The 22,148-nt window shown below is 41.0% G+C and overlaps 1 protein-coding gene across 1 annotated transcript; it reads right to left on the bottom strand.

The window, feature by feature from the left end:
• Window positions 1-259: 259 nt before the first annotated feature.
• Window positions 260-19,622, bottom strand: LOC124721247. The gene is made up of 6 exons (XM_047246151.1): window positions 19,553-19,622; window positions 15,988-16,182; window positions 10,499-10,621; window positions 7,065-7,181; window positions 6,886-6,951; window positions 260-426 (listed from the first exon to the last, which is right to left on the bottom strand). Exons 1-6 carry the CDS (start codon window positions 19,620-19,622, stop codon window positions 260-262), a joined length of 738 nt encoding a protein of 245 aa, XP_047102107.1.
• Between the last annotated feature and the right edge of the window lie 2,526 nt (window positions 19,623-22,148).

The following is a 22,148-nucleotide window of genomic DNA, read 5'->3' as shown; positions in this document are numbered from 1 at the left end:
GTCTGTGATAGTAACATGACTTGAGCTTAGTCATGTTACAACTATTCGGCAGTTGACGGATATGTGCAGCTAACAGTATCACAGGAAGAAAGACAATAGCTTGACGTTAACCTTGTTATATTTATTTCAAATGTTGCCATTAATACTTAAAGTCTAGCGTTACGGTACTGAATGTTTGGTTTCGAGATGTCCGTTGGCTTTTCGGAGATAGCGTTTCGGCTTCAAAGTACTAGAAGAAGCGCAGCCATTACGGTTTCAATCAGTGCTTCCAGGCTGGTGGTGGTGGAGGAGGTAATTCATGAATCGGTTCCAGCATTGGGCCATGGAACTCGGGCGGCATACCAGGGTGTTCGTGGTGAGGCAGGAATTCGTGGTGGAATTCGGGGTACAGCACGTGCTTCCAGGTGTGAGGATGACTCTTGCGCTCTGGAACGATGCAGACAGACATAGAAAATAGAATATTATCACATCAGAAAAAGACATGAAATTTGTACTTATGTAATCTACTTTTCATAATCATCTGCAACCAAGTCCCTAAAATGCTTAACTTAGCTTTCCACTTATTAACTTAGCTTTGGAGAAAAAATTTTCTGGGTCCGGTATTACCTCTTACCCTAGAAACACGCTGGTGGCTTCTCTCGATTTATATATTCTTCCAGGACCTAGTTTTCCCTACTGTCAACTACTAAGACGACCTCAAAAACAGCAATTCATGTGGTATTAATGAAATTTCAGATAGTAATCCTGAAGTAATTCATTTTCTTAATAGCGTATCTAAGGTTTTAGTATCATAGGCAGCTGGAAACATGCCATTGTTAAATCTCTTTCTAAGAAACGTGGCCAACGGGTCCTTGGAATAATCATATATATTTCCTTACTGACACCTATAAGATTTTTGCAAAATATTTGAGGAAGTAATGAAGAGTGGTGTCACACTTAAATAGAAACAATGTTGCAAATTGAAGTAATTCTCTATTATGAATGTAACATTTTCATTTAGTCACAGAATATTATTAGCTTAAATATCGACTTATCATAAAATCCGTGGTAAGTGCCACAACTGCTGTATTGAGGAAATCGCAAAAAACTTCCAGAAAGAATTCCTTTTTGATATCCTTCTTCTTTTTATAGCCTAAACACACGAGGACAGTTAATCTACAAACATTTTTAGAGTAAAGTTACTGTAAAACATTTAACAACAACAAAATTGTTGATGGAACCAAGCAAGAACAGGACTGTGTGCCAACCTCTCTAACATATAAACCGGGCTAAGCCTACCACTTATATCTGTAAATAAAGGGGTGTGGGAAGGATAATAATCTCTATGCTATTCATTTTCGGAACATAACCTACGACCAGCTTAGAGACAGAAGTGATGACACTTTCTGCAGGACCTGACCATAATTTTACAGGACAATTCTCAAGCACGTACAGTGCAAGCTGTTACTGATTTGTTTGACTGATGGGGCTGCTAAGTGCTATACCACCTTCTGCACTCCCCTGACTTAAGCCCTCGTGAGTTCAACCCGATTTCTAAACTGAAGGAAACAGTTCACGGCATTCGCTTCAGAACTGCTACGAGTTCGTCGGGCAATAGACCGCGCCGCTCGAACTGTGAACACAACTGGCACTGCTAAGAGTATCCTACGACTTCCACATCGCTGGCAACGGGTTATACACAATGCTGGTGACTACTTTGAAGGTCAGTAAAACTTGGAAACACGTATTTATTTTGTACGAGCTGTAAATAAATAGTTGCCACTATTAAAGTTCCAACCCTCGTACAACAAACAAACAGGGGAATTAGAGGCATTAAATAATTTCTTATTGCTACGAATAACCTGTTTGTTTGCTACTCTGCACAGTTAGCTGGTCTACTATAGTCCAGGAACCAAGTCAAACATAACCTAACGTGGTCTGCATAATCTAAACATACGTTAGTTTAAAACGCCACAGAAAAATCATAGTCAAGCGAAGTTCTTCAAAAAACCCGTAGCCTTAAGGCGTTAAGTTATCATATACACTTACATCATCAGGTGGACGTTGTTTTTGAGGCACAGTAACTTTCGTATTGTTCTCATATGATTTTCTCTCGGCTCTTAGCTTCTTATTTATTTGGGAAACACTACCTTTACCCTTTTGCCGACGTTTTCTTGTTTCATCCATCACATAAACTACAATAGTAAACACAACAGACAGGAACTTGAGCAAAATCGAATCTCAAATTAAAAATAACAGTACGGGCACATAGCCCCGATTTTGTTTCTGAACAGGTGGCTCTTAGCACCTGGCGCATTCTGGTGGCAATGTTTTAAACCACTTCCATACTGATTACTAGATGCCCGGTTTTTACTGACGAAGGTTAGGCACATGGCACATATTTTGACAATAAAAAGAAAGTTTTTATTTTTGGCACTTAGACCGGATTTTATAATTAGTCGACAAATAACAAAATATTTTTTATATTTCCGAGACATTTGATATATCATGTGTGATGGCATGAGTCTAGACTGGTGCCCTGAGCCTTACTTAGGACATGGGTTGCAACCAGGCAATGCAGCATTTCGCCATTTCCAGATAATGACCTGTCTACAGGTAGTATGTGGAAGTGCTTGTTTTCCACATTAACAAGCCTCTTTGGATATACTTCTGGCCCTGCCAGGCAGGTCATCTGCATGGCTAGGCTATGCATCAACACCTGCTGCTGTCAGTCTCTGACCCTGGATTGCCAACACACTTCTGACACAGCTCCCATTGACGCAGCTGGGCTGCGAACCAACGACCACAGCCTGATAGCGTAGCAATCAGGTTGTCCTCACTCAGCCATCATCTCCACTAGACTGCCAGCCAGGATCCTGTTGCTGTATCATCGTCTGTGTATCAGCTGAGGTCCTTCCACGCTGCTTGTTGGGCCCAACGCTGCCAGACACAGTTGTCTAGTTCTCTGTCCAGAGTTCGACAGCTGGACATCACCACTGTCTCCCACCGGGGTGGTCACTGGCCTTCTGCACTCTAGCCACCCAAGTCAGGATACTTTCAAATCATCTTAACTCAGCAACAGTCAAGGCCACTCACTACTGGAATGCCCTGTCTACAGCACTTGGAGCAGCTTGATCTCACTGGTGTGCCTGGTTGGAGGGTCCAACACTAATTGCCTGTCGTCTGCTTACTGCAGGGGCATTGCGCTACATCTGTTTATCATTAACAGTAAGTAACTCTTACAACATTTGGCTGCCTGCATCGTCTATGGCTACACCCACCTCCAGCAGAGAACCCTCGCCTACTCCTATTGTCTCTGACACCATTTCTTTTGCTGTCAGAAGCGCGACCCGTTGGACGCTGAAGTGGATGACAACGAAGGGCTGCAATAGTGGTTAAATATGTATGGCAGCAGCGAAGTAAGCAGTAGCAAGTACATGACTTACAACACTTGTAGGATCCTTGAATCCTTGGGTTTGCTTTCTTCTCCTCGTCCTGTTCCTATTATGTCAGGGTCTACACTCTGTTACAGTATCTGGGAAGGGGTTAAGGGATGAAACGATGACACCAGTTGAATGTACCCAACGTAATTTGCCAGGGTACACAGCCCCATGGACCAAATTGCATGGCTATCTCAGCAGACTGACATATGCCAGGCAGTACAGAAAAAATACTGGGCTAAATAAGGAATGCTGTGGATACCAAGACAAGCTAGGTCAATGTAAATAACAGGCAAATGCGAGATAGCCTTGTTGTAAATGAAGAACAAGGAACTTAGTCGGTGCCAGTTTATGTGACATACCTGTACCAAACAGAGTGAATGTTATAAACCATTAAAGTGTATGGTAGTAAAGGAGATAATCATTAGGTGACGAACAACATGCAGCCTGATAGTATGATGACCGCTAGATGAGTAGCCAGTGAATGCAATTTACTTCTAATAAGGTAGATGTGAACAGTCGTACAGTGCTGACAAAGAAGAACTCATTAGATGACGAAGAACATGCAGTTTGGTAGTTTGATGAGTACTAGATAATAGATAGTGAATGATATTTACCTCTAATAAGACAGTGGTGCAGCGCTGAAAGAGAAGAACATGGAGCAAATACTCTATGTTCAGGCTTTCCTTTCTTCGTATTATGCGACACTAACTCAGAGCGACAAGGGGCTGCAATACCACTGATTCGAGATGAGTCATTGGCGGTGATGTCATCAGTTCTATTGTTCCAGGTCCCTCGAGATACAGTGTGCATGATACCACAAAATCCGCCTTAGATATCTAGCCAAGCTAAGGAAATGATATTACGGGAGAACTTCTCAGGTATTAGGGAGTTATGACGAAGGATAATTATTGAGTGGTATTAAGGGACACAGGTTGAAGGTAGGAAAAGCGCCTGTGGTGGTTTGGTCCTAAGCGCTGGAAGAGCGCATAATGTTGTTTACCTAATGTTGTTTACCTAAGGTTACACAGAGCATGGCCCTGTGGGTCACACAAAGCGGAGTGGTGTGGTCAGCCTCATTTAAGTTTTCTATGATTTCCCTAAAGAGCTCAGGGAAATGCCAGGATGGTTCCTTTGAAGTGGCGCAGGCAGTTTCCTTCCCCATCCTTGAAACATTCTGAGCTTTAATTCTGTCGCTACTAGCTGCGATGTCGACAGGACATTAAATCCTAATCATCCTTCCTCCCTTCCTAAATGTAGCACATGTCTTCTTACTAGTTATTCAGAATCAGTGATTTCGAGGAAGATACTACAAATGTGGGTAAGATTAGTGGGGTTACAGTGATTGGATGCCTTTCTGATCTCCATCCCGTTTCATATGATGTGGAATGACACAGCTGCTTACCAGCCTAAAAAGGAAGAGTAGCAGTAAAGTAGTGCAAACCAGGGCCTATAGACTTATTGTTCGTGTCTGATAGGAGTGAGACAATGAACCTAGTGTAAATACAAAAGGGCCGTCCGCTGTGGCCGAGCGGTTTTAGGCGCTTCAGTCTGGGACCGAGCGACCGCTACACTCGCAGATTCGAACCCTGCCTCAGGCATGGATGTGTTTGATGCCCTTAGGTTAGTTAGGTTTAAGTAGTTATAAGCTCTAGATGACTGATGACCTCAGATCTTAAGTCCCATAGTGCTCAGAGCCATTTGAACCATTTTTAAATATAAAAGTTGTAGGTTGATTACGAGTCGTTACTTCAGACTAGAGTAGGAGAATGCAAAGTGTAAACATTTGTAAATATATTGGTGCTTCTGTTAGAGCATGAATTTGGTTGGTCAAATTATTCCTAGGAGGAAGGAAATGTCATGATAAGGGCCCAGGCAGAAGCCCATTCCACATCCACGATGTGGGTTGCAACCAGCCAAAACAACATTTCACCAGCTTCCTAATAGCGACCCAGTTCCCCAGGCAATGTCCAGTCTTTAGGCAGTTACTTCGACACTGAAGTATGCAGAGTGCCTCTCTTCCACAGTAACAAGTCCTCTTTTGTTGAATACATAGCCCTGAGCCAGTCGAGGAGTGGCCTGCCTATGTGACAACGACCACTATGTGGCAGTCTCTGCCGTGGGATCACTGACTCCCTTCTGAAGCAACCTATCATCAAAACAGCTGGGCTGCAAGCCAACGATCGCTCCCTGACACGCTAAGAACCGAATCGTTTTCACTCAGCCGCCATCTCCACGAGACTGCCCGGTGGTGACCTTCAGCCGCTGCATAGTCCAAGGTACAGGATGAGGTCCTCCAAGCTCAGTGCTGATGGGGTTCAACATCACCAGCACAACGTTCCAGTTCAGGGTTCGACATTCGGATGTCACTATCGTTACCCACCAGGCTTCTCACCAGCTTGCTCCTCCCTGATCAACTGACTTAGGGCATTGTCACGCCATCCTGACTCAGCAACGGCCAAGTGCGCTCACTGCTGGGCTGCTTGTTCGAGAAGCACTTACAGGAGCGTGGCCTCACCAGTGTACGTTGCTCTAGAGCTGAACGCACGCTGCATGTTGTCTGCTTACTGAAAGCGAATTGCACTATGACTATTTTTGGTTAAAATCATCGTCTACTCCTCCACACACTCCAGTGAGCCACAACCCCCCTCCGTTCTCCTCGACACCACAATGCATGAACTTCACATAGAAAAGTTGGAGTTTTCTCGAATGGATGGGATTAGAAACAACTGGTTATAATCATATATTATAAAAAGAATGCAATATGTTATGCTGAATAATTCAATCAATTCTTGAAGGGGAAAATATTTTTTAATGACTGAGGGGATATCACAAAGTATTTTCGGCGTGGTTCAATTTTTGGCGTCACTTCTCTTACTTACATATTTGACTAGCCTCCTACTGAACATAAAAGGGCAAGGTTGGCACTATTTTTGCAGACGACGCAGAAGTAATAGATAGTACTGTTAACCATGTTTTCAAAGAACTGCGCTTTCTGATTGGAGAACGTGTATTAACAAATGGCTCTGAGCACTGTGGGAGTTAACATCTATGGTCATCAGGACCCTAGAACTTAGAACTGCTTAAACCTAACTAACCTAAGGACATCACACACATCCATGCCCGAGGCAGGATTCGAACCTGCGACCGTAGCGGTCACGCGGTTCCAGACTGAAGCGCCTAGAACCGCACGGCCACGCCGGCCGGCCGTGTGTTAACACACAAGTCTTGTGTTCCTCAATATTCACACCTCATATCGTTACATTTGGCACTGCTATACAAACAACATTCTCATATACAGAATACTTTCATTTTAAATTATTCAATTAACCATCATTTCGCAAGAGGCACGTCAGGTCAACTGTATCGCAAGCATTCGGTTTTGGAATATGTGTCTTCTAACATTAAAGTTGTTTAAGTTATTCCTGTATTTAGAAACTTTTGAGGAATTGGGTTGTACACTTACCACCAAGACTGCTAAGGTAACAATCAACCTGGTTGCCACGTTTTGTACAGCCGTACCAATCGCTGACTGCAAGTGAATATAAACAATAATACATGATTAAAAAAAAGAAAACATTCTTGTTTTCATAAATATGGTGTTGTGAATTACAAATGAGTCTCGCTGTAGCTCTCAGAACTTACCCTTCCCAGACGCCGGCAGCAGTGGTTCGTGGGACCATGGACATAGTCTCAGCTGGCACGAGATCCTGTCGTCCACCAGGTCGCAGTTGTACCAGTTCTTTTTGCACGGCGGGGGATCTGCAAAGTTAGAGATTCTCATTTCAACTTATGTCTTCATACACACTGACTGTCAGACGTAGTCCTTTCATAATGTATCAATATTCTATGGTGTTGTCGAATTTTCATCACTAGGGTATAGTATATGTCCTGGCAGCCTCTCCTCAAAGAAACTTTTTCTGAATAATTTCCCTGGACTTTTTACGACTGATATCTCATTGAAATTAAGCTCAAACCATATTCAAAATAATATACGTAGTGTGGAATAAATCTGCCTCCTTCTGCTTCTTCTCGGTTGCTGCGCTGACCCCAGAACGGGTTGAAAGATGTCGGTTCTGCTAATGGTCTATAGCAATACCAGAGATATATTTAAAACATTTTAATCACATCCTTGGTGTAAATTATTCACTGATATGGCCAGTTTCCAGTCTCATATACAGTTCGAATTAAAGTAAAGCAGGTTGTTACCTACTACACTAGTTCATAAATTGTGAAATTGTCTTAGTGCAGTAATCACACAACACTGTGCCGTGCTTAAAAACAAATCACATATGGCAAAAATTAAACGCACCAGTTCACCATATCTCTGTCCTCATACAATTTAAGGAACTCGAAACAATTAAGATAGTGAATAAAAGTAATCAGTAAGTCCACCAACATTAGCCTGCTAACCAGACATTGATCACAGGAGTCAATAACCTGCGTCTTCCTCTAATAAGTTCTCACTCGGAATTAATCAGTAATTACTGTCACAGAAGTCATAAATTAAACCCACTAGTGAAGAATACGAACTGTACGCGCTATATTCGAATATTCCAGAATGTTAGTTACCGCACTATAAGGCACATTGCTCATGACACAAGACACAGGTGTCGTCCCCTTACTCTCAGCCGTAGACTGACCTCAGACGCGATATAGGTCCACATATGGTTTCACTTAAGAACAATGTTTTACATTACTCATAACTGACGGCAACCATCTTAAATAAACAATTTCATGACTCTCAAAATAATGAACTTTCTAGTTAGTGATTTAGTTAACTCGTACTGCACGTCAAATGGAACACAAAAAAGTATATCAACGAAATTGTACGGCCGAAGTTCAGAATCTAACAGTAATTTTGACATAATTTGTAACGGGAATTAGCTATGGTTTAAAGCTTTAATGATGATAAATTCGGAAGATAATTAGTTTCGGACAATTTTAGATACATTATGGAGAAGCTGGAGATAGGCGCTTTCAAATTATAGGCGTTAATACGCTGAAATATGTTTCCTATCGCTCACGAAATATGTAGGTGCATACTGTATTAAGCTTTTCAGTTAACCATATTTCGTAACTAACAAAATTTCTGTGTTAATTAATTAGAACACTGCAACTATATTAGCAAGTAGTATGCAACGAGCAATGAAATTCAATGAGACTATGCCTTTTTATGAATCTGACATTACTATGCCCTTACTGGGTACTATATGCACTATCATATTGTCATCCTCAGAGTTTAGATAAAAAATTTAGAAAATTTGTGGAGACAGAAAGACATAGCAAATGAGATTGGATGCTAAACTTGCTTCGTCAGAAGTGTTTCAGAAAGAAATTTAAGACATTTCAGTGGATTAGTGTGCCTTGTATTGCTGGGAAAAAGTTCAACTCCACAGGGCGATAGAGAGGCTGAGAAAGCCGCTGAAATTTCCAACAAAATGAAACACGGTCGCACAGTTCTAAAGAAGGTGAAGAGTCCTCTCCAATGGCTCATTTCGATGGCAATAGATAAAGCGTGTGGGGCACGAATTATTTTTATGTAGCAATTGACAGCTCTTTAGTTTTTTTCCGGAATTTTATCAGAGTCAGTACGCTATCCAGCAGACTGTATAGAATGAGCTTAGAATAAGAAACCGTACCGCAGATGAAGAAATCATCCCTGACTTGCAGCAGCGGGTTTGAACCCAAATCGAACTAAGCGAGGGGGTCTCCCACATAATGATTATCTTTGAAAAATCTGGAAGAAAAAAAAAACAGTCGTAACCTAATATTGAAGCTCCTTGTAGCTGTATCACTAATTGAAACTAAATATTGGTGGCAAACAAAATCTGAGTATAACTTTATATACACAATTTTCATTTGCGAGTAAAATTCCTTCAAAACTCATTTCAGCCTGCTGAGAAAAGGAATCGCGAATCACATCATGTAATTATGAACCAACAAAGTAGAGCTAACTTTTTTGGAACGGAAAACATGTGGTACCTTCCTGTACCCCGTTGTTTATGTTACGATATCGTATACATTGGGTATTTTGATATATTATTAGAAGTGATAGTTTCGATAACCCTCAAGAAGCAACGTAGTATTAATGTCGCCCAATCCCAACAGCGTGCATCGCACATTAATAAAAAACTTTCATTTGAATTTTTCCTCTGCAATATAATCTGAGTTTCGGTAATTTAATATCCGTGTACTTCCGTAATGCTAACGCTTTTACTTATCTTTCCAACAGCTATCAAACGTAGTTAACCGGTGCATAGTTTCGTGCAGAATTTAATAATTTCTTCAGTATGCTAGCTCATAACAATGTTACTGGTATTAATCACAGAGAAAAATTTTGACGCTTGCTTATACTCTTTATTTGTCTCAAATCTTAATTCGACAGCGGTACCGGTGGTGTATCATAATCTTCTTCTCTACTTGATAAATCTGTTGTATCATTCAAATAAAAAATAGGCACAAGACAACTCCCACAGTACTAACGACTAGGGCTGTTCCGCGTTCGACCACAAGCAAGTACGTAACCCAGTTTTGTTTACGTTTCTACAGCAACGCCTCACTGTTGCCTCAGCGGTAGAAGATTACGGCTCTGAGGCGGTAGTGATGGCCGCCTTTGGCATCTCGCGTTTGAAAGCTGGCATCAATGCTGCCGTTTATTAGGGCTCTTCTTTCGCCATACCGTGTACACATATCCCGAATAAAAAGAAGATATAGGAAACACGCATACTTCCAAACATTCTTCAGGCACTCATATTCTTCACAAGCTTGCACACAAGCACAAACAATTTGACATCCTGTCACATGTGAGATTTAATTACATATCACCCCCATACGGAGATCATACTTCGAAACCAAATGCACTTCCCACAGGGTTACAAACTGTCACATAGTTCAGGAGCTCTCTCCCATTTGAACTCAAATTATTACATAAATCCCTCGGATGTGACAGTTTCAAGTAGCCAAAATTGTCTTTTGTATTTTGATCCATAAACACTAAAATCCTATGACGCTGCTGTCACTCATATATCAATACTACGTCCATTACAGCGTATTAGCAAAAGGAGAAAACTGATTACCTTCGTGATGCCATTCAATGGGTTCTGTCTTCGTTGTGTCCGATTTAGAACAAAATCTCAGCGTAAATTTTAGTTGTCCTGCGTAGTTGATAAAATTGTATATCATTCCAAACTCATCCTGTCCTGTAAAAAGAAATGTACATGTGGTATAAAACACTATATTCATTGATGTAACAAGCGTCATCATAGGATAAAAACAAGCTCTACGACTAAATTTTTGAAGGCGGGTAGCTGAAAACAGATGAGCTCATGTAAATGAGGACCGGCGGCTGTGGCCGAGCGGTTCTAGGCGCTTCAGTCTGGAACCGCGCGACCGCTACGGTCGCAGGTTCGAATCCTGCCTCGGGCATGGATGTGTGTGATGTCCTTAGGTTAGTTAGGTTTAAGTAATTGTAAGTTCTAGGGGACTGATGACCTCAGATGTTGAGTCCCATAGTGCTCAGAGCCATTTGAACCATTTTTTGTAAATGAGGGAGCTATGATGTTCGAAGATTCATGATTTAGATATTTCATGCTGACGTACGAACGTTTCTCGTGCGCCTAGCTCTACTTCAGATGAAAATTACTATGTTACAAAGAATAATCAATTACATTCGGAAATATCTGCTTTAGTGTATTAAGAACTAGTACTGCCAGAGAAAAAAATGGCCAAACAGTACGAGTAGTACATGAGCTACGAAAGAATCAACAGATACTGTCGATAACTGATATATTCCTCTGCTACAATAGACATTCTACGCTAATTTTATGTGCCAGGAGACAAGCGCCTGTGTCCTCGGATGCTAGTATGTGTGTAGTTTGTCGGTTTTATGTCAACCGGTGTTTCGCGTGTCTACTTGGATTAAAACGCACAGGACAATAGGGAGCAGTCAGGACGTTATTTATTTACAGTTCCATTTATATTTTTTTGTAGGCTCAGTATTCGTTACTTTGTTCTGGTACTCATGACTTCAGAAATAGTCATTAGCCGAAACTCATATTTTGACATCAGTTTCAACGGGCGTTGGTCAGGCATGCAGAAGCACTGAGACAGATCCGTGATGACTGGGTGTTGTGTGACGTCCTTAGGTTAGTTAGGTTTAAGTAGTTCTAATTCTAGGGTCCTGATGACCATAGATGTTAAGTCCCATAGTGCTCAGAGCCATTTGAACCATTTGAGACAGATCACATTTCTTCACTCTGCGTAGGAGTTTGTACATGTGCATCTGTGTGTGTGTTTTCTCTAGCAGCGGCAGTGGATTATCCAACCGTTATAGTGATGTGAAAGTAAGATGGGAGGTGTGTGATGCATTTTGCACTGAGAGGAACTGAGCATTCTTTGCGGCGTCGTGCCAGTGTAGTTTGTACGCTATACACTCCAGCCGTTGCCTCTCTTAGTAACTTGCAACTCTGGGTTAAGCGCCACATTGTTATCAATGCTTCTGACTCTCCCTGGATGAATTTATATGCTCGCATAACTAGATCTGTCTGTTACTGACGTAATAATTGTTGTGTTTTCTTTGTGGCAGCCATAATCACTTCAGTGGCTAAGACCCTCTCTGTGCTTCAAACTAGAAGGGAAATCAACATTGAATGTTCTATGCGCACCCCGAAGTGTGCTGCCCAGTCATATGCAGCGGAAAGACGCTTTTGGTTGGAGTGCCGCTCAACGACCCGTTTTTCTTACGTGTACAACTTTATAACAGCTCCATCTGACAGCCCTAACCACACATACTCCCACACCTTGAGGCACTGTCTGTGGATTAGCCATTAAATTCAGGACGTTGGCGTATAGCCTGATAATACGAAACTGTATGCCACATCTCTTCTGAATTTGGTGCAGATATCCTGCCGTCAGGATTCGAACCAGCTACCTCCTGGCAGAGAAAACAAATGTACGCTAACTACTGTAATGATGAAACTGGTTGATCTGAGTGTATCTACCTCTAAAGATTACGATTATCTCTCTGAGCCTGGATATTATGATCCAGTGAATATATTTAAGTGTTATACGTATCAATATTAAATTTATCTTTCAGAATATGCACCATGACTAGAGTTTTCCAGTCATATAAGGAGGTTTGATTACCAATTTTTAAATTCTGCAGTGTCATATCCGGCGAACTGACATTTCACGAAAAGTGCTCTTGGTCTAAAACCAAGGTTTTCAATTTTTGTTTAGTGTTATTTCACATTTTAATTTCCAGTGTCCATACTTTTTCAAACAAATCCATAAAACTTTGTCAGCATCACCAGGAAGGATTCAGGATTCATACCCATTGCAGTGGAAGCTCGAAAAGATAACAAAATAATTTTTTTTACGTGCGAAATTTCATCATTTTTTTCACTTACTAATGACTTCATTTGTTGCTATAGGTATACTATTCTTCATAAGTTAGACAGATTCTTCGATGAATTTTGCACAGCATACATACCATACCCACAGGTGTATGAAACTCTAGAATTTATTTAATTTATGAAAAAATGAATGAACTGTTATATTTTAAACTTCATGTTTATAAAAAACACAAATTTTATGGTTGATCACCTCAATTTTTACCACAGTTTTAATAGATTTGGAAAATTCTAGAGTTTCATACACCTTTAAGTATGATTTGTACGCTGTGCAAAATTAATCGAAGAATCTCTCTTACATATGAAGAAAAGTGTACCTATAGCAACAAATGCTGCCATTAGTAACTGAAAAAAATGAATAAATTTCACACGTAAAAGAAATTACTTCGTTATGTTTTAGAATTTCCACTGCTATGAGTGTGAATTCTGAATCCTTCCTGGTCATGCTGACAAAGTTTTATGAATTTATTTGTAAAAGTATAGACACTTGAAATTGAAATGTCCTGTGGTGCCTCTCTTGCTCCAAGTCGGCCCGTTTGACGTCCTACCCCCTTAACAGTCTGTCTCCATTTTTCACGGTCTTCTGCTTCTCGGAGCTCTCCCATGTTTGGTGCGTGTTCTCCTTTAGATGGTCTATTCATCATCTCAGTGGTCTTCGCTTAGATCTTATTTTGCCTTGGATGATCATCTTTTCAAAGTTATCTTCCTGTCGTGAATTATGAGAGCTAAGAACTGTAGGGTTCGCTCGAAACAGATACTGGACAATCTCTGCTCCATGCCGAGTTGTTGAAAGATCGATTTGTTGGTCCGTTTTTTTCATCCAAGATCTCAGCTTTATCATGTGCCTTAAAAATTACTTTTATACAGAATATTTAAATTACGTAAAATTTGCTCTTTGCCTTTTTATACGAAATACTTTTACTATCGATGGCGGTAGGAAACTAACTGCAATACTAAACACGTAACTGTGATTCGCTCTGGATGTCAACACGTGGTATTGTTAAATACAATGAAATCTTTACACTACAATACCTCGCGATTAGCGCCCGCAACAAATAAAATGTTGTGCCTGTTACCTTCTTCCAAAAGACTCGTCTCTCCATTGAGTTATCTCAAAACATCCTCTGTCTTCAATTACCTATCAGCGAGCATGGCAAATAGAATTCCATTCTCTGTGCTGTAGGTCCGACATCCAAGTTCCTCACTCTGCCAGATACAACGCACACACACACACACACACACACACACACACACACACTCTCTCTCTCTCTGGCCGACGAATGCTTCCCTCGCTCGGCCAGCCTTCAATCAATGATAATAGAACTTCTGGTAGCCAAAGAATATGTTATTACTCATGTGTTCAGCCATGTGAAGATGCTCGTCGTGGTAAACATTACAAATAAACTGTCAAATGTAGCAAACAAACTATTATTTCAAATGATATGTACATCTTTCATAAGAGTTCATGATTTGAGATCATTTCATACAGAGACAACACTTTTGGAAGAAGTTAACAGACACAAAGTTTTATTTGTTGCAAGCGCTAATCGCTAAGTATTGTAATGTAAAGATTTCATTGTATTTAACAACACCTACGTGTTGACATCCAGGACGAATTATCAGTTATGTGTTTAGAATTGTAGTCAGTTTCCTGCCACCGCCTATTGTAAACACATTTGATACATAAAGGCAAAGAGGAAATTTTATTTAATTTAAATATTCTGTTTAAAAGTAATTTTTATGGTATATGACAATGCTGAGAGAAAGTTATTGTTCATGCTAGTTCGAGTTAATTTTCTGTTTCATAGAAAGGATTCGGTATAATTGCAGAATTCTTTCCCTAATACATACATCTTTCATGTTGGTTGTTTTCTTTTCATCATAAAGCAGTTACATGCAAGAAGGAGCTTTATTCAAACGGACCTCGGCCGCCAAGATCTACGCACATAAAATGCTTTAGTTACTTATGATGCTGAATTGAAACCAAATACCTACAGATTTTCATAAGCTGTTAACAGTTGCTTACGTAATTTTTTGCATTAACTTACTTCACGTTATTTAGTGTATTTTATTCCATTTGTGCACAATGACATTCCCACACAGTCATAGAACACATCGGAATATAATAATTGAACACAGTGAGTAGTAACAACAATTACTAATAGAGGGATGTGGAAGGTGTTGGAAATGGACAATTGTTAGAAACCACGCTGACATTCGCTTTGAGTGAGACAAAAGATCTGAATGTGAATGGCTGTATCCAGCGAAATTCATGACTCTCCTTTACGAGACAAGCTTTCCTAAATTCCATTCGGTTTTGCATGGTGCAATAACGGCACTCACAGTTGAATAGGTGCTGGGTATTTCTGCAAAATCTAAAAGAATGTGGTCTTCTAACTTGAGATTAAGATACTCATGGCCATGAAACCTTCCTGCAGTTTGTTGAAGATGTATATGCCAGAGCAATTCGCACTTTCATTAATGATGAAAATACGTGCTCCGCACACGCAGATCGTTGTACTGTCTCATGCTAACTAACTGAATGCAACCGTTCCTTTCTTTTCTTTTTTTTTAAAAAAAAATTCTAGAGTTTCATACACCTGTGAGTATAGTATGTATGCTGTGCAAAATTCATCGAAGAATCTCTCTAACCTATGAAGAAAAGTATACCTATAGCAACAAATGCAGCCATTAGTAATTGAAAAAATGATGATATTTCGCACGTAAAAAAATTTATTTTGTTATGTTTTCGAGCTTCCACTGCAATGGGTGTGAATCCTGAATCCTTCCTGGTGATGCTGACAGTTTTATGAATTTATTTGAAAAAGTATGGACACTGGAAATTAAGATGTCCTGTGATGCCGCTTCTGCTCCATGTCGGCCCGTTTGACGTCCTACCCCCCTTAAGAGTTTTGTGTAGCGGGTCACCAACTTTCAACTATGAAAGACCGAATGTTGATGATGAAATTGTTTGTTAATGAAAATGGTCTCACCAGTGCCCAGCAACGCAATGGGTAAAGCAAAAAGCAAAAGAATGCTATGCGTCGAGTTCTGGTCGAGGTCTGATTCAGTTACTAAAAGGAGTGTCTGAGAGTAGTGAAACTTAATATCTCTGGAACTCTTTAAAAGGCTCCGTGCAAAATACTCGTACGTACCTGGGATGTGGCTTTTGTTGCTCGACTGGAGGGAGCGTGTCCAGAGTACGGCGACCGGCTCGATGGAGCCGCGCTTGACGCTGGTGGCGCAGATGATGCCGCCTTCGTCGTGCCCCCGGCACCAGTACCAGTTGTACAGGAGGTCGCACGACGGCCACGGCGCACGCGCTGGGGCCGGGTCTGCAACAGTCGTCGCTAGGGGTGGCCAACAGAGCCTGATGGCTGGCGTTTCCCACCAGTATGAACGTTACGGGGAAATCCGGAACTACCGCAGGAAGAGAAAAGCAAATTCGAGGCAGGCCAGAGGATCTGGTTGGAATGTACATTTGGCCAGAGCATATCTTATCGGCAGCTGTAATTGAAAAGTAAGTCAAAGATTCTGACTGGTACGCCCTTCATAGGAAGCGATAAGGAGACGGAATAGGCGGTCATCTCATGAAAGTTAGGGGATGGGCCCGTTTGCTGGTTGTTCGTATAACATTTTTTAAATCTTTGCATTGATCAATTGATGTCACGTAACAATTTCACATCCTTTTCTTTATTTATTCATTCCTGTTGTGGTCTTCAGTCCTGAGACTGGTTTGATGCAGCTCTGCATGCTACTCTATCCTGTGCAAGCCTCTTCATCTCCCAGTACTTACTGTAACCTCCATCCTTCTGAATCTGCTTAGTGTATTCATCTCTTGGTCTCCCTCTACGATTTTTACTCTCCACGCTGCCCTCCAATACTAAATTGGCTATCCCTTGATGCCTCAGAACATGTCGTACCAACCGATCCCTTCTTCTAGTCAAGTTGTGCCACAAGCTCCTCTTCTCCCCAATTCTATTCAATACCTCCTCATTAGTTATGTGATCTACCCATCTAATCTTCAGCATTCTTCTGTAGCACCACATTTCGAAAGCTTCTATTCTCTTCTTGTTCAAACTATTTATCGTCCACGTTTCACTTCCATACATGGCTACACTCCATACAAATACTTTAATCATACAGTAAAGCTGCATGCCCTCGGGAAAAATTACGGCTGTAGTTTCCCCTTGCTTTCAGCCGTTCACAGTACAACAGCAAGGCCGTTTTGGTTAGTGTTACAAGGCCAGATCAGTCAACCATCCAGACTGTTGCCCCTACAAGTACTGAAAAGGCTGCTGCCCCTCTTCAGGAACCACACGTTTGTCTGGCCTCTCAATACATACCCCTTCGTTGTGGTTGCACCTACGGTACGGCTATCTGTATCGCTGAGGTACGCAAGCCTCCCCACCAACGGCAAGGTCCATGGTACATATTCTTTGATGTTGTTTTCTTCTAGCTCTTTTCTTATTTCTGCAACCCATGGTAACATTGATTTCTTTTTCCATGAAATACAACCATTCGTATCTTGAGCTGCATCCATTATTTTTCTTTCACCAGCTGCGCCATAGTCGCGTATACGAACAACGATCCAACACTGTCAAACGTTTTTTATTCCAGTCTTCGATCACAATATCAATTCTTTTGACGATGACCGGTTTCAGTCCGTAATGACCATCCTCAGAACTTTTCTACGCCATGTCCTAAAGTGATAAGGCCATAATGGCAACGTCAATTATATTTATGTGTTTTGACGTTCCCATTAGGGCCTTATCACTTAAGGACATGGTGTAGAAAAGATCTGAGGATGGTCATTATGGACTGAAACGGGTCATCGTCAAAATAGTTGATATTGTGATCAAAGACTGGAATAAAAACATTGTTTTTCTGATAATCCGTCTCTTAAGTAACTGAAGTCTGTTCCTCGTTAAACATTCAGAAGCATATAAACATTCTGGTCTTATAGTTTTGGTATAGTGTTTTAGTTTTGTATTTCTGGATATGCATACCTTGTACATATTTTTGGTTAAACCATATATTCCATCCATTTGATTAACTCTCATATGTGCTGCAAATGTTTCTAATGCCTTCTGATGTATAGAATTATTAAATAGCTCCGTTTTTACCTATTTGTGTTGCTATGTATTTTATATACGTCATGAAATTAGTTTCTTCACCCGAAATTTTGAGACCAGTTGTATTGGACATTCTTTACAGAAGGTTTTCGTGTGCAGCAACTTCTGTCACTAATGATAATGATCCGGAAAAGCCAAACAGTTTAACTTAATTCCATTTGCTTACCTTCCCAGAAATATTGGTATAATTTTGTTATTTTTTGTTATCTCCAGATTCCAGATCCTTAATTTTTTTCTAAAACATATTTAAACAGTAAATGGGATACACCATCCTCTTGTCAAACGTCAATTATCATTTTAAATGGTTCAAATACTCCTACAAATTTCCTTTTGAAATATCGTATTTCTATGAGTTTCACAGCTTATGTTTGATAATATTGCTTTAAAATCTAATTCTCTGATGGTTTTGTTTGGTGTTTCTCCGCCTATAGAAGGAAACAATTATTGAAATCAATGAATAATACTATTCAGGTTTGTAGGTTAACAATCTGTTGCGAATTATTGATTTTAAATGAAAAATATGCCCTGTGCAGAATCTTCACTTTCGAAATCGACCTGATATTTTTGCCAGTTACTTGTCTAAAGTTTTTTGACTCTGTTCAGGAGTATTTTTGATATTTTGTACACCACTGATAAAACTTGACATTTTGTTTGTCTCGCGTTTTAAGTAGTGGGTGGTTCAGTGCTGCGTCCCATCCGTGTGGAATCTTTACTGTTTTCCATACATTCTCAAAATGCAAGTGTAGATCTCTTAACCTTTGGTTCCAGTCTTCATTTATTTATTTATTTATTTTCATTTTATGGAGAACTGCCTTCCTGATGTGTAGTTTTCTTCATTTGACACAGAAATAGAACTTCATTATGTTAAAATCTATTATTGTTCAAATTAGGAACAGAAAGTTGATTATAACATAATATAATAAGTTTAAAAATGAAACTCTTATAAACTCATCACCAACTAAAAATAAGAACGAGAGCCCTTTCTGCACTGAGATGTGATGAATAGGTTAAAGGCAGACTGAAATATTCCGTGGACAACCGCGATTCGATCCCGCGACCTTTCGAGTTCCAGGCACATGCCTTAGCGCTAATCCATCAGGCTCGACAGCTATATCTACAAATAATCTACGCAAGTTCAAGGTCTTTTTAGCCATTTGCCGTGCAACATAAGCTAAGTAACTACGGTATATCTAATGTACCTAGTACCCGGTCTGTTTCGCATCTCGGCGCTGATCCTCTTTGTAAGTCCTTAGCTTTCTATTTACAATAACGCCATAAAAACTGACAAATACAAACTTATAAAATTTAAATATTAAATTCCAGTGTGTCGTAGTTTAAGTCTCACACAGAGAAAAAGGAAGGGAGACAAGTGTTTAGCGTCCTAACAACGACGAGATCATTAGAGACGGAGTACAAGACCAGCGTTCCGCATTGACCACAAGATTCCTACTTTGCAGAGATGACCCATTACTCAAAATAAGCAATACTTGTTTAGAGTCGCATTTAACAAAAGCAATAGTTCAGGAAGTGTGTAATAACTTATACACCGTGAGGAGTGTATGGGGACAGCCGTGGTAGAACTTACGATTGGCCGCAGCAGGACAACACAGCGCGACCAAGAGAGCTGCAACGGCGGTCAGAATTGACAGTGCCATGGTCAGCGCAGGGTGCCAACTGCGCCCGCGGCCAAAACTGAACTGCTTTTCTGAAGCGGGGACGCTTACATCAGCCCGATAACACTGGACGTGCAACTGGACATGGACTGCCAAGACTCTGATAAGCACGTACTAAACATACTGTAAGCAAAGTCCTAATGTTCGCAGTTGAGAACATTATGAACTTAGTGGGCTGTAAACCCCCATCTCTGATCCACGTGCGAGAGTGGTAATCACCGTTATTCTTATTATCACCATAATCAGGATGTCTCACATCGTCAGTTCCTAAAGTATTTATTCGGTCATGTTACATTTGACCAACTTCTTATTATCACCATAATCAGGATGTCTCACATCGTCAGTTCCTAAAGTATTTATTCGGTCATGTTACATTTGACCAACTTCTTAACAACTAAATAAGCACGAAGACAATGTGTAGCTGTTGATCTTCAAACATTTGTTCCCTCTAAATCGAAGAAGCACCTCTCTGATAAAATATCGCAATTTCTCGTAAATTGACGGAAAACAGAAGTCGAAAGGAACGAATGATGCAACTTAACGCCGTCTCGACATCAAGGTCACTTGTGATTGAAAATTAAGTTTGACTGCACATGAAAAGAAAATGAAATTGGCAGTGGACTCGTTGAAGAGGACTTCTGCAAGAGAATGTGAACCCTCGTTTCTAAACAGCAAAATACCCGTCATAACAATCACCAAGGATTCAGTTCCACAATGATATTTGGTGCAGGTAGTAAGAATGTGGACCCACATTCGTATTAAAGGGAAATGTTAAACAACAGAATATTCGTCATAACAATCATCAAGGATTCGGTCCCACTGTGACGTGTTCATCGTCAATGTAAACAACACAGCGTACAGCTTTTAAATAGTTGTTGGTTCACGTTGTAAGCTGCCACTCTTTTGAAAACTACATCGGAGTGTTCAAGCAAAATCATGAAGCCGGTCTATACCCTACAATATGCCCACAGACACTGCATCGAAGCCGTTATTATGTTGCCTGACTTTGGAATTGAAGTAGGAAATGGCAAGCTTACGCAAAGAGCAACGAGAGGGAGGAAGTTACTCCGAACTAACACAACTAGAACATTAACGACAAACCTCATACTACAAAGCCTCAAAGTACACAGATCAATAAAAGTATTGAACCACCCCGATATGACTTGCAGGTGTGTTGCTATTGTGACTATTCCTGTACCGATAAGATGAGCCCTGACGTTAAACTTGCCCGCGAAAGGCAAAGGTCCCGAGTTCGAGTCTCGGTCCGGCACACAGTTTTAATCTGCCAGGAAGTTTCATATCAGCGCTCACTCCGCTGCAGAGTGAAAACTCATTCCAGCCCTGATGTTGTTTGTAAGCGTACACACACTTACCATGAACGCTGTCTATAGACAGAATGCCCCACAATTTCAGTTGAAAGTAAAGCAACAATATGGACGCATTAGAGACGCCTGTGGAACAGTAAAGTGAACATCTATCATGCCACGAGCGACAGTCGGGAGCAATGCACGGGTACACATCATCAATTCACACGCAGAAGGCTTATCAAGCAGAGGAGTTTCTCGGCGTGAGCACCGGAGTGAAAGTGATGTGGCGCGGACTTGGAATCGGTTCCAATTGGCAGGTAGAATGGAGGATTTAACACCGCACACGCTATTGACGTTTCACGGGTGCACAAGATGATCAATATCTACGACTTTTGAGTCAAAGGTGCCGCAGGCTGAGTGCTCCAGAACTGAGTTCGACGTTCGAAGAGACTATAGGAGGTTCTCCACTGTATTAAACTCTTAGGGGACGATTCTCATTCCCGACGGTTATGGCGAGCACAGAATCGTACAACGCGGCACCATGGTCTCTATTACAGATGAGCAAGAAATTGTGTATAATGGATCCCGTAAGACTGGCGTCGGGTGTTGTATACGAACAAAACTCTGATGTGTTTGCACCCTGATAACCGCAGTTCCACAGTTCTACAGTACAGGGACAACATTGCGCAGTCAATATGGGACCGTACCGCCAATACTCTGGTGATAATTTTATTTTGGTGGATGACAACACGCGTGCTCTTCGTGATGTTCCTCCAGCATGCTAAGAACATCGACGGAGTGGACTGCCTGTTCCCGGACAAGAACCCAAACGGACGTGTATTGGATCGATTGAAACGAGCTGTTTTTCGGCGTCGACAACGAACACGTACTATGCGCGACTTAGTGCGGAATCGCCATTGAAGGGTAGGACAATTTGGACTGTGGCGTGCAAGATGGCAGTGGTTCGCCACGACGGACTCAGGCCTGCATCCGAACAAAGGGACGTTGCACCACATACTGATATTGCTCAGGAGTGCTGCGAAAACCCTCGCCATGGGAAAGAAATGATTTTGTCGTTATATGAGAGCCATTTTTTAAAATTTGGTGATCAGGGCACACTTCAAATGAATATACACGCGTGCCTCAGACCCAATTTTTTTGTGTCATGAATTTCGAAACAAAGGGGTGATGCAAAACTTCT

This window comes from Schistocerca piceifrons, chromosome 1, assembly GCF_021461385.2.
Source record: "Schistocerca piceifrons isolate TAMUIC-IGC-003096 chromosome 1, iqSchPice1.1, whole genome shotgun sequence".
NCBI lineage: Eukaryota > Metazoa > Arthropoda > Insecta > Orthoptera > Acrididae > Schistocerca > Schistocerca piceifrons.
Note: the sequence above shows the minus strand (reverse complement) of the source record. Positions and strands in the feature narration are given on the sequence as shown.